Raw genomic sequence first — 13,264 nt, forward strand, 5'->3', positions numbered from 1 at the left:
AATGATAGTATGTCTCTTTTAAAATGAAAATACTAACGAGTAATATGTAAAGTCGACGTACCTGTGTTTTATTCACAATAGTCAAAAGGCAGCTCAGAAAAATATTAATATTGTAAATACTAAACATACAGTCCACAGACTCTACGCTCCAGCAGAAGTTCTGTAGAAAAGCATTACCATGAAGATCTGCACTCGGACAACCCAAAGTTCTAATGACCTTCTGAGAGGAGCCTCCACAACCATGTATAAGTGGTGTGGGGCCTATTCCGTGAAGAAGGAGAGATTCAGAAGCAAGATAGATCAACTTGTTATTCATAAAGCATATAATGAAAAACAATATCCCCTTAAAACAGGGGTCTCAAACTCGCGGCCCGGGGGCCAATTGCAGCCCGCGAGAGGATATTTTGTGGCCTGCAGGACAATATGAAAGTTAAATGTTAGTGTGGCTTTACCATGTGTCACTCGTGCTGTGTCTTCCTGTCGCAAAAGATTCAACAAATAACGATGTATATCCATAAAATCCACAAGAATTGGCATATTTCCTCATGTATGTTGAAAACTGTGATGACTTTTGAGAAAATTTTAAATACCTGATACGCCCAGCCTCATCCAGTCTCTGCCTCCTGCTAATTTGCATTTGAGACCCCTGCCTTAAAATCAAAAACGTGGTTCCACATCAATTTTGGAGAACAATCAATAGGTTGTGTTCACGTGACATCACAACATTCTAAAATGGTCAGTTTGAAATTGAGCTGGAGAACAGATCAGAATTGATTCTTTGCAATGACATCATGCTGGGGGTGTTTTGCATGTATGCGTATGGTGGAATGTTCAACAGTTACCATAGTGACACATTGCACACATTAGCAAACACTTCTAAAAAAGTTTTAAGATCTTCTGAAAACTAAAGAAAAAATACAAAATGGACTTAAACAAAAAAATTTCGGAGCCTGTGTTCAATACAAAATCATCTCAGCTCCAAATAATTCAGTTCTTTCTGGTCAGATTGTTAAAACAAAACCCAGATTAAAGCATAACAAAGCAAGTTAGCATCACACCCCCAGGGAATGTTGATTACATCAGCTGCAAATTATCAAGAGGTTGCATTCATGTGACATCACAACATTCTAAAATGAACAGTTTAAAATTGAGCTGGAGAACAGGTCAGAATTATGTAGTGGAATTTGCAGTTTAAAAGTTTGCATATGACAAGTTAGACGACTCATTTCTCTAATGTCATTATATTTCAGATTGTATTAAAAAATGGCCCACTCTTTTCTAATTTTGTAATTTTGATGAAGAGGTAGAATAACTGTTACTAAGCAACCACACTGTAAATAAGGGCCCAAACTTTTCTAAATTACACAATAGTTAGATTTGACAACTATAAATAAATGACAACACTTTTATTTAGTTAAATCAATGTTTAAATAGTCAGAAAATGCTTTCCTTGTACATAAATTGTTCCTGATTTTTGGATGGAATTATTAACAGTTGATCACAGCTGACTGAGATTATTATTAGGCCATTACTGAGATTATGATGAAACAAACAGGTCAATGTCTTCTCTGTTAGGATAAATGCACTAAGGTGAAATTTTAGCTTCAGAAAGTAGTGCCATTGCTCAACACCAAAAGTCATAAGATTGATATGGGATGTTTTGTGACATTGTCAAATTCTAGAACGTGAACACATCCTATTTAAAATTATTCATTCATTCATTAAAATATTTGAAAACCAACTCAGAAAATATTTGGCTTTGTATCTAAAACCAGGACTGAAGCTTGACTAAAATAAACTAGGACTAAACCAGGTCTAAAACAGTACCAACAGCATACCATAAATTGTATTTGTACCACAGTTTGAGAACCAATTATTATTTATATTATTCATTTTCATATAATGCCCCCATCCCCAACATGTACCTTTCCTCAGTCTGGTTTACTCTTATGTGATCCAGGCTTACAGAACAAGCCTGGATCTCATAAGTGCAGATTGATCCAGACTTGAAAGAAGGGCCTTTCCGAAAACATTCCCTCCTCCCTCTCCCCTACTTCCATGACACCATGCTAACAGGTAATGGATTCAACATGCTTCAGCTGGTTTCAAATAGCACTACACTCACCATTAAAACTAAAGCTAATTGAGTTAGCATAAGCTCTCATACTGAGCAACCAACACAAGTTATTGTCAACTTGAATTTTTACTTTGTTCAGATGTTGTTTCTTTTTTATGAGACTAATTCAACTTAAAAATGTTTTCAATAAAATCAATATAAGATTTCAATGTCTTCAGTTCCTTGCTATGTAACTTTTCTGGAGGGGGGGTGTGCCACTTGCTTGTCTCCATGGATTATTGCTTTGCCTGGAATGTTCCACAGTGATTTAAATGATCATGTATATAATTACAGGAGTTCTCCAGCTCTTCTTTGAGCCCCTGATATTTCTCTAGTTTTTAATGTTATTTTTTCCTGATGTTCCCATCACCTGGTACTGCAATGTCCACCACAAAGGCTTTGCTCTATTGTTTGTCCACCACCACATGTCCAGTTGGTTCAACATTATGACTCCCACAGGATCTTGGGTCGATCACTCTCCACTACCTTTGGAGGTTTCCCACCTTGACATTGGGGTCTCCAAGGTCAAGGTGGGAAAACAGTCCATACACTGCACAGATGTTTCTGTACCCTATGCCCGCCACTTGGTTATGCCGCTCCATGTATGCTTTCCCTGCCAGCATCTTACACCCTGCAGTTATGTGCTGGATTGTCTCAGGGGCCTCTTTGCACAGCCTGCACCTTGGGTCTTGTCCAGTGTGATAGATCTAGGTCTCTATCGCTCTAGTGCTCAAAGTCTGCTCCTGTGCAGCCAGGATGTCTGCCGCTGTGCTGTGCTTCAGACCAGCTCTCTATAGCTATTGGTAGGATTTCTTGATATCAGCCACTTCAGTTAGAGTGGTACATCCCATACAGGGGCTTGTCCTCTCATGATGGTACGTCCAGCACCTCTTCCTCTGCTCTCCACTGTCTGAGACATTTGCTGAGCACGTCATTTGTTGGGACCTTGTCCTTGATGTCCTTATGGATCTTGGATGTTTCATTCTGGACTGTGCCTCTCACACTCACTAGTCCTCGGCCTCCTTCCTTACGGCTGACGTAGTGTCAGGGTGCTGGATTTGGGATCAAATGTCTGTGGCCAAAGAAGGAGATACAGACCTACTGAGTATCTCATTACTGGCAGGGCATAGCTGTTTATTGCGTGGGTCTTGTTCTTGCCTTTGAGGTGACTCCTTAGGACTTGCCTTGCTTGTTGGAGGTATTTGGCCGTGGCTGCTTTCCTTGTTTCTTCTTCTTCTTCTTCTGTATTTGTAACTGTCCTCAGTGTCTGCTATTGTTCCTTGTGGGAGTGAGACCCTTTCTGTGTGGACTACCTTTACTATTTGTCACTATCGGCTACACTTTTCAATGACATTCCAATGTCTGAGCTGTAGATCCTGGTAACTTGCTTTGCTTTTATCCACAGAGATTTAATGAATTAATTAATTATGCAGAGGTATGCAAAGCAATAACATCTCCACAGAGACAAGTGGTGGACCTTCTACTAGAAACGTTACATAGTGTACCTTTGAAGAAAATTTGTAGTCAAAACCATGACTCACATAGAACCCTTGGACTTAAGTGTGCAGATCAAGTGGATATGTATAGGGCGTGGGAGTAGGAGGTTGTTTCAGAAAGAACCTACAGTACGCAGGTCATAGTGGAGTGACCCAGGCTTGTTAGAGTCAAGTCTGCCTTATGGAAGACCCCTCTAAAATTCACCACACACTCACAAAGACATGACTTTGAATTCGTCAATGACAGAAAAAAGACCTGCTTCATTCACTTGTTCATTATCTTAATTTTACAGTCTGATTCTGTTTCAAATGGCTGCCGTCCCAGTCCCTGACCCCTCCCCCCTCCCCTAACCCCGCCCTCTCCCCAAGCCCTGCCCTCGCCTTGGAGTCTGGAGGGGCCGGTTGCGCTGGTGCTGCTGACCTCGGAAACTGCTTGGCGTCCAGGACATCTTTATACTGGATCTCTGGCCTTATCATTCTCAAACAGGCGGTCCGGGTAGCATTGTCCAAGCGCGGTTGCAACTCATAACCCAAGATTTTCACTACACCGCTCTGAAACGGACGAATCGTCTTGTCCCGAATCCGTTGCGCCTCCACTGGCTTCCCACCGTCCCTCAAACACAATCTTGCAAGATCTTCACGCCGCGTCCGTAGCAGCGCCACTTCCTGGTCCATTCGTGCCAACCCAAACCTCTGAATCTTCTCCCAGAATGTTCTATTGAAGGCCTGGTACAGGGCCCAGTCCAAAGCGTTCCACTCCCTGAGCTTCTCACGCTGTTCGTCTGTGAGCGAGAGATTTGGCAGCATTTTAGCTTGGGACGGAGCTGCTTTTGCCACCCAGCTACTACTACTACTCCGATCAGATTTCTGTTGCCTGGCATTCAAGCTAAAGGAGACAACAGCATCCAGTGGCCAGCAGAGGGCATGCCGCAGTAAGATCATGGACTGGTCGAAGTATTCGGAGACCAAAATGAGCTTGAAGACCTGTTTGATCACTTTTTCACCGTGACGCGCCAAAGGGATGGAGTAGTTGGCATTGTGGTCCATGCCGAAGTCGAACCAGAGGAGGTTGCGGGCGTAGTGGTTGTTGCGGAGCCGTGCGTCATAGAATTTCCATGGGTTGTCCGCAAATTCCCCCAAACTCTTGGCTTTGCGGAAGGCGGGGGCTACCTCTTTGTAGTAGGCAAAAGAGGACTCTGCCAGCGCCACCGGGTCGCGGACAATGGAGAAGTAGAAGGCGTCGGAAGGCATCACTTTCTCCACCTGAAAAACACATGAACACCGGTCAGGACCGAAGAGTGCGTGTGATTGGAGTAACAAAATTTATGACGAAATTTGGTTTAAAGGAATAGGTATTACAATCACAACTGAAACTGGGTTGCTAGTGACTCAAACTGCAGAGAGAGGACACATACATGTTTTCTCCTTCTCAATATATGGATAGCATATACTGCAGCAGCAGAAGCACAGATTAATGATTCATGATGGGATGATGATGGGATTTAGGTACAGTGGTCCCTCCTTTATCGCAGGGGTTACGTTCTAAAAAATAACCCACAATAGGCAAAATCCATGGAGTAGTCAGCTTTATTTTTTACAATTATTATATATGATAATATATTATATATAATTGTTATTTTATATATATTATATATAATTGTTATTATATATATATATATATATATATATATATATATATATATATATATATATATATATATATATATATATATATATATATATATATATATATATATATATATATATATATACATATATAGGCTGTAAAACCCCTCACCACACACTTTATACACTTTCCTCAGACAGGCATTAACATTTTCTCACATTCCTCTCTTGTTTAATTAATTAATAGTGACTATTTCACAATTCCTCTGACCATGCGTCTTTGTCCCACTGTAGTGTTGCTCAAACATTTATGTAAATTTGGAAAGCTGAACGCATTCTGTATTGTACAGGAGACACGGCACGGAGGAGATTGATTGACAGTGGTCTACAGTCCCTTAGCCAATCAGGACGTAGAACACAATGTGCGTTCATACACTGTATAAAAAAATCATGCAAAAAAAGAGACAACACAAAAGGTGAACTGCGATATAGCAAGGGACCACTGTAGTGAGGTTTCAGATCAGAGATTTTACATTTAAATCAACTGGATTTCAGCCTTGAAATTGGCAACCCAAATGAGAGACTAATGTGAGGCTCATTCCGCTTTCTGGTTGGATAATCATCTTGAGAATCAAAACACCAAATTATAATGTAAACAACTTGGCCATCATGTTTTTGTAATTCAGAATACATCAAAAATGCTATCATTAAAAGCTGAGGACAGTTAGGTAATGTTTATGCAATGTAAAATCAAAATCATACATATAGTTCTTTAAATGGTAAATAGTCACATTTTTATAACCCTTTTCTACCTTCAAGGCATTCAAGTGCACGCAAACAGTGTGTGCAGACACTAGAGGTGAGACGGGTCTTGCCTAAAGACACAACGACAGTATTGACTGTGGGAGCTGGATCACACCACCAACCATCTGATAACTCTAGAAATATTATTTAGGTCAAGAATGGGATTTGAACTGCTGACCTTTGGATCAGAAGACAAGCACTGCACCAACTGAGCTACTGTCTGCTCCTACTCCTGGAAGGACAGACCAATCAGGAAGCCTTCATAATCAAATATGTTGCCTTTATTGGTCAATATATTTTAAACATTTTTAAGTGATTGATCACTCTTCACATGTGAGTGTGATGCAGTAAATAATCAGTCTCCACATGTGACTATGATGCAGTGAATGGTCTTCACATGTGACTATGATACTGTCAATAGTCTTCACATGTTACTATGATGCAGTACATAATCAGTCTTCACATGTGACTTTGATGCAGTGAATAATTTGTCCTCACATGTGACTATGATACAGTGAATAATCAGTCTTCACATGTGACTATGAAGGAGTGAATAGTCTTCACATGTGACTATGAAGCAGTGTATAATCTGTCCTCACATTTGACTATGATAGTGAATAATCAGTCTTCATATGTGAGTATGATGCAGTAAGTAATCAGTCTTCACATGTGACTAAGATGCAGTGTATAGTCTTTACATTTGACTATGATGCAGTGAATAATCAGTCTTCACATGTCACTATGATGCAGTGGATAATCTGTCCTCACATGTGACTATGATGCAGTGAATAGTTTTCACATGTGACTATGATACAGTGAATAGTTTTCACATGTGACTATGATGCAGTGAATAATCTGTCTTCACATATGACTATCATGCAGTGAATAATCTGTCTTCACATATGACTATGATGCATTGAATAATCAGTCTTCACATGTGACTACGATACAGCAAATAATCAGTCTTCACATTTGACTATGATGCAGTAAATAATCAGGCACATGTGACCATGTTGCAGTGAATAATCAGTCTTCACATGTGACTACGATACAGCAAATAATCAGTCTTCACATTTGACTATGATGCAGTAAATAATCAGGCACATGTGACCATGTTGCAGTGAATAATCAGTCTTCACATTTGACTATGATGCAGTGAATAGTCTTCACATGTGACTATGATGCAGTGAATAATCAGTCTTCACATGTGACTATGATGAAGTGACTAACCAGTCTTCACATGTGACTATGATGCAGTGAATAGTCTTAACATGTAACTATGATGCAGTGAATAATCTGTGCTCACATGCGACTATAATGTAGTGAATAATCAGTCTTCACATGTCACTATGATGCAGTGGATAATCTGTCCTCACATGTGACTATGATGCAGTGAATAGTTTTCACATGTGACTATGATACAGTGAATAGTTTTCACATGTGACTATGATGCAGTGAATAATCAGTCTTCACATGTCACTATGATGCAGTGGATAATCTGTCCTCACATGTGACTATGATGCAGTGAATAGTTTTCACATGTGACTATGATGCAGTGAATAATCTGTCTTCACATATGACTATGATGCAATGAATAATCTGTCTTCACATATGACTATGATGCATTGAATAATCAGTCTTCACATGTGACTACGATACAGCAAATAATCAGTCTTCACATGTGACCATGTTGCAGTGAATATTCAGTCTTCACATGTGACTATGATGCAGTGAATAGTCTTAACATGTAACTATGATGCAGTGAATAATCTGTGCTCACATGCGACTATAATGTAGTGAATAATCAGTCTTCACATGTGACTATGATGTAGTAAATAGTCTTCACGTGTGACTATGATGCAGTGAATAATCAATATTCATATGTGACTATGATGGAGTGAATAATCAGTCTTCACATGTAACTATGATGTAGTGAATAATCAGTATTCATGTGACTATGATGCAGTAAATAATCAGTATTCACAAGTGACTATGATGCAGTGAATAGTCTTCATATGTGACTATGATGCAGTGCTGTCACAGTGGATGTTCCTCAGTCATGTGCATATATGTGGACTTTACCTCTGCTCTGTTGAAGCGCATGTGGTTGCCCATAATGTGGAAGTCACTGGCCCCAGGGCCCCTGTAACCTTTGACCCGGTGAGCATTGAAGGGTAGTGGGTAGCCCAGCTGGTAGCCCAGTGGCAGAGCGAAGCGCAGCCCCCGTTCCTCCCCAAAGCGGTACAGCATGTTGAGCACGGTGCTGCTGGCTGTTTTATGGGTCTTCAGGAACATTATGTGAGTGTGGGGCCGACAGGAGCCCAAGGACGGGCCCTGGTCAGGGGCCGAAAGAATGGAGCGGCCTGCAGAGGGGACACTGAAAATACACACACCACAGGGAGTTTAGACATGACTCTGCTCTTCAGACATGTCATTGACATGTCAGAGAGAGTCCTTTAAAGTTTAAACCAATTTCAGCATTGAAACTGGCAACACAAATGAGAGAATAATGTGAGGCTCATTCTGCTTTCTGATTGATTGACCATCTTGAATTAAAACACTAAATTATAACTTAAGAACTTGGCCATCATGCCCAATGTTTTTGTAATTAAGGAATAAATCAGAATTACAATTGATATGAATAAAAACTATTTGGATTTGATGTCTACCTCATATTCGGAGACATAGATAGATCTTGATGAAATTTAAAATCAAAATCTTAGTAAGTAAAATGGTTGTTTAAATTATTGTAAACAATTGGAAACGTTAAGTTGTGTGGTTGTGTTTTTGCGGGTGTGGGATTGTTACATTGAAATGCTCTTCATAGGTTAAAGTCAGACCACTGCTCACCCACACTTCACAGGTTACACATTAACTTTAGTATAGTCCTATGTGAGCGTGATTAATGCCATCAGCTCTGAAGGACTCTTGGACAAATACAGTAACAGAATAATAATAATAGTACAGAAAGTATATGTGGTGTTTTAGCTTTGAAACCTACATATATGTCAAGCTCAAGCAGTCAACAGAATTTTTACTTCAAAATTTACTTCAAGATTTTGCATTTAAAGTGCCAATGAGGTTATACACATTTTACATAAACATAGTTAAGGTAATTCTATTTAAGGAAAAAAAAAACTTTGTGAAGTTTATCATTTTACTTCCTAAATATGGGTATGCCTGTGATGTAGATAGAGGGTCTGTGTACAAAGTATAATGTAATTCCATAACGTTTGCCTAGCAGCTATATTGTAAACAAGAGTCAAACCTGTCAGAAAAATATGTTCTTTTTGCTTAAATTGTCCCTGCATTTTGGATGGAATTTTCTGCATCGATGACATAGTTAGAGGTATTCTGTTTTAGAACTTATCACTACTTCCTTCAACTTCTCTTCAAAATGATGTAAAACTATGATAAACATTTACCGCAAGTACTATCTCAGCAAACTAAATCAAAACAGAAAAGGAGGGGCACTACCTCGTGACTGAATAGGCCTTTGCAAGCTTACGTAAACATGTGTAAAGAAAACACAGGTATGTCTATGTATATTTTTGGTAACAAAAACTATTTTTTGAGCATAACAAAAAAAATTACAGTTATCATGGACTGGTTACACATGTAACTTTTGTTTTATTTCATTCCCCCTGGCCACCACAAGATGGTGCTGAAAGCACTGAATGACTAATACCAGCTACATCACTAGGAATATAGACCAGCAAAAGCCTCTGGTCCTCTTGGAGAAAGGGTGGGAGGGTTGGCCAAATCAGAGGAAGGGGGGAATATATGGGAGGCCATTGGGCCAAATGTGTGCCAGTGCATCCTGTCCTCGAGTCTGGTGTCCTCAAGAATAGCCTAGCCGAGCAGCCCACACACCAGAGTCGTACGCCGTGGTGATGAAGTCATCTGTCACAAGACGCAGACATGGACCACTAAAATCTTGGCGCAAGGCTTCCTTAGGTGAGACTATAAGAGACGCCACAGCCAGTTCAACAGCAGGCATGCGATCCAGCTGTTGTTGTTTTGTGCATAACAGCCAAAATCCAACGATATGTCAAAAGCCTTGAGAAAGGGCTCAGATCCCTCCAACAAGCATGCAGCTCTTACAGCAAAGGGCACGAGAGCACGGGCAGTAAAGCACTACCAAGACCAGGTTGTTCAGGCAGTGGAATTTCCAGCTGCAAATGATCCAGAGCTCTGCGCATAACCATCTTTAGATGCACAAAAGGGCGGTGCCTCTTCCTCATCTCGAAAATGGGAGGCCGACGCCATCAGAGAGAGGACATCCTCCTTTGGGACCAGGACATCGGTTGGGAAGACATCCCAGTCTCAGAAGTAGGTGTCTAAGCAATAAGCCTGTGAAAATTATATCTAGACTTCCAATTCTGCAGACAGAGGCATGTAACTGCAGTTCATGCATGGATTATCTGACAATGCCTCCCTCAGATGGTAAGGGACAAGACAGGCTGGACAAAGGTCATGGCCACTATCAACTTTAAGAGTAGACATAGGTCACGCAAGCTGTCCATCAATCTGGCACAATCGGCCGAAGCAGTACTACCTCCAGGGCGTCATCCAGAGTCACAGGTGTGACTTATTAGGTATTACTACTCGAACTGTGCATGTGCAAATTCAGTGCGTTCAGCACCATCTTCTGGTGGTCAGGAAGGATGAAATAGAACCCATTTGATATTTCATTTAAAAACTTAGGTCTACACAGCACTTTAGGATTCTGTTTTGCCATGTTTATTTTTCAACACTGAAATCACACATAATCACTTATGTGTGATTATCTGTATTTTAAAGGAACCAAGAATTAACAATTTTGGTCAACAGGCAGCTTGCATAATTCCACTTATTCCATTAAATGTGTTTTATGCTCTTAAGTGTTCCAAAAAAAAATACAAGAATTACAACTGAAGTTGTAGTTGCAGATAGAGGACACATCCAAGTTTTTCACATTCTCAGTATATGGACAGGCCATGCATCATATGAAAGCTCAGAACCTCCAGAATTCATTCACTGAGCTGCAGAGGCTGCACTAGCACTGTTTAATGATAGGCTGCAAGTGCTGGGGTTTGGGTAGTGACCATTTAGATCAGAGAGAGGCATTTTAGGTTTGAAACAACTGGATTTCAGCATCAAAACTGGCAAACCAATTCTGCTTTCTGACTGAATAATTGTCTTGGGAAGCAAAATACCTAATTAGATCATAAACGGTACATCATGTCCAATGTTTTTGTAATTAAGAATACATCAGCATTATAATAGCTATCAGTTAACGCTATATTTGATTAGCGCATGTTTACAGAGTTTACAGAATTTATATTCAAACTCTTAGATACAGCTCCTTTAAATGCAGAGTTTTTAGTAATAGATATGGAGCATACGTCTTGTTGAAGATGACCCCCAGCAGTTGTCCGGCGAAGGCGAAGGCCACACAAACGAGCAGGGCCTTCCACAGCCACAGGGGCCCCCAGCGCGTGCACACCAGCCACCGCACCATCCTGCACAAGCACAAAGAAGTCTGAGGAGTTTAACCCACAACCAGACTATAAGCCATCACAATAAAGAGAACTATATGTCCCATGGAGTGTTATTCTGTGTGAAAGCTGCTAACCCTGTAGTTACAAACATGTTCTGAGAGAAGTAGAATTCTTGGATTAGTTTAGGAGGTAGGATTTCAGTCTCTTAAAAAGTGTTGGCTAGACATATTTAAAATGTACATTGTGAAGTAAGCACAATTTAATAACAGCAACATATAAATGTAATACAACTGCTACAGTGTAGTAATAACAGAGAATGAGACTTTATTTTGCCTCTCTCTGGCCCATTCGTCTGTACCACTAGGGAAGTGGGCGTGTGCAATGGGGAATTTGGGGACCCATCTGGGGTCTAAAGGTTCAGGTTTCAGGTTCTGGGGCCATACGCAGAGTTTAGGTTGATGAAGAAACCAGAGCACCGAGGAAGCCCACTAGACACAGGCAGAACATGCAAACTCCAAAACAACTACGGTCAGTGAATCAAACTCGGGATCTGCTTGTTGAGGCCAGAGTGCTGACCGCCTACAAGTCATCACAAAAACCTGTTTTATAGCCTACACGCCAATGGCCTGTGGATCAATAAAAAAACTGTGAAATTAGGATTTCAACCGTAGAGTTTATCGTTGCGCTGTTGCTGAGCACGTTTGTCCTGTTTTCTCGCCCACTCTGTGCGCTCTGATGCCGGAGCGGAGCTGACGCACGGCGCAGTGCGGTCCGTGGTGCTTTGTGTGGCGGGCGACACAAGTAGCAGTAGCCGCTATACCTCCGCCTCTCCATCTCCCCCAGCTCCTCGCGGTGATTTATACTCTTGCGATCTCCAGCAGCTGACACTACGGTCGGCTGCGCTCTAAACCGAGACAATAGAAGCTCACGTCTCCCTCTTGCAAACACACGCACGGACACAGAGGCCTGCGCGATGGTCAGGAGCCCCCCACCCACACCTCTCCGGTTTCTCCTCAGACTACAGAGTGAGCCGGGCCCGGTGCAGGGTGTTCTTCTGCTTCAGCACCGTGCACATAGCTCCTGCGGGGGAGTGTACCTGGCTCTCCGTCTGAAAGGCATCGCTGATTCGGGCCCCGCTCGGTATCGTCGCTATGGTCCGGAGAGCGGTGAGCATCTCGAGTCTGTGGGTGCAGTTCGCCTCGGCGGCTCGGCTCAGGCTCGCGCCCGGACAGCTCCGCACTGTTTCCGTTCCAGGCTCCAGACACGCGTCTCTGTGATCCTCCTGCGGTCCCCGAGCAGCCGCCCCCAAAGCGTCACTGTCCCGCAGGGCTGAGGAGCCAGTCCCGCTGATTACACCGCACTGTCCGAGTGTGCCCACCACAGACAGCACCGAGAAAAGCAGATTACACACCACACATCCGGGCACCTTCACAATAAAAGCAAACCCCCTCGCCGCTCGCCTCAAGTTTTCTCCTAATATTACGCCCACACTCGCTCCGAAACATGTTCAAACAAGCCAAACCCGCCGTTTGATGAAAACCTTAAATCAGAGCAAGTAGTGGCTCCTAGGTGGCCAAAATCAGATCACAGACTGTTATAAATTCATCAACGAGACTTCTCCATTTGAAAACATCTAATCAGTATTGGATCAGCACCCATCGCAGAGCGAATTATTCACGACGTTCATAACTAAACATCATCCACGTTTAGACTGGGCCACTTCCTGCAGCAAAGGTTTA

The 13,264-nt window shown here is 41.8% G+C and overlaps 1 protein-coding gene across 1 annotated transcript; it reads right to left on the reverse strand.

Annotated features, from left to right (window-relative positions):
• gal3st4 (galactose-3-O-sulfotransferase 4) lies at positions 1-12,901 on the reverse strand. Its single transcript, XM_033983733.2, has 4 exons — positions 12,622-12,901; positions 11,430-11,546; positions 8,125-8,419; positions 1-4,875 (listed from the first exon to the last, which is right to left on the reverse strand). Exons 1-4 carry the CDS (start codon positions 12,642-12,644, stop codon positions 3,889-3,891), a joined length of 1,422 nt encoding a protein of 473 aa, XP_033839624.1. The 5' UTR covers positions 12,645-12,901; the 3' UTR covers positions 1-3,888.
• Between the last annotated feature and the right edge of the window lie 363 nt (positions 12,902-13,264).

This window comes from Periophthalmus magnuspinnatus, chromosome 18 (genome assembly GCF_009829125.3).
Source record: "Periophthalmus magnuspinnatus isolate fPerMag1 chromosome 18, fPerMag1.2.pri, whole genome shotgun sequence".
In the NCBI taxonomy this organism is placed as follows: Eukaryota; Metazoa; Chordata; class Actinopteri; order Gobiiformes; family Gobiidae; genus Periophthalmus; species Periophthalmus magnuspinnatus.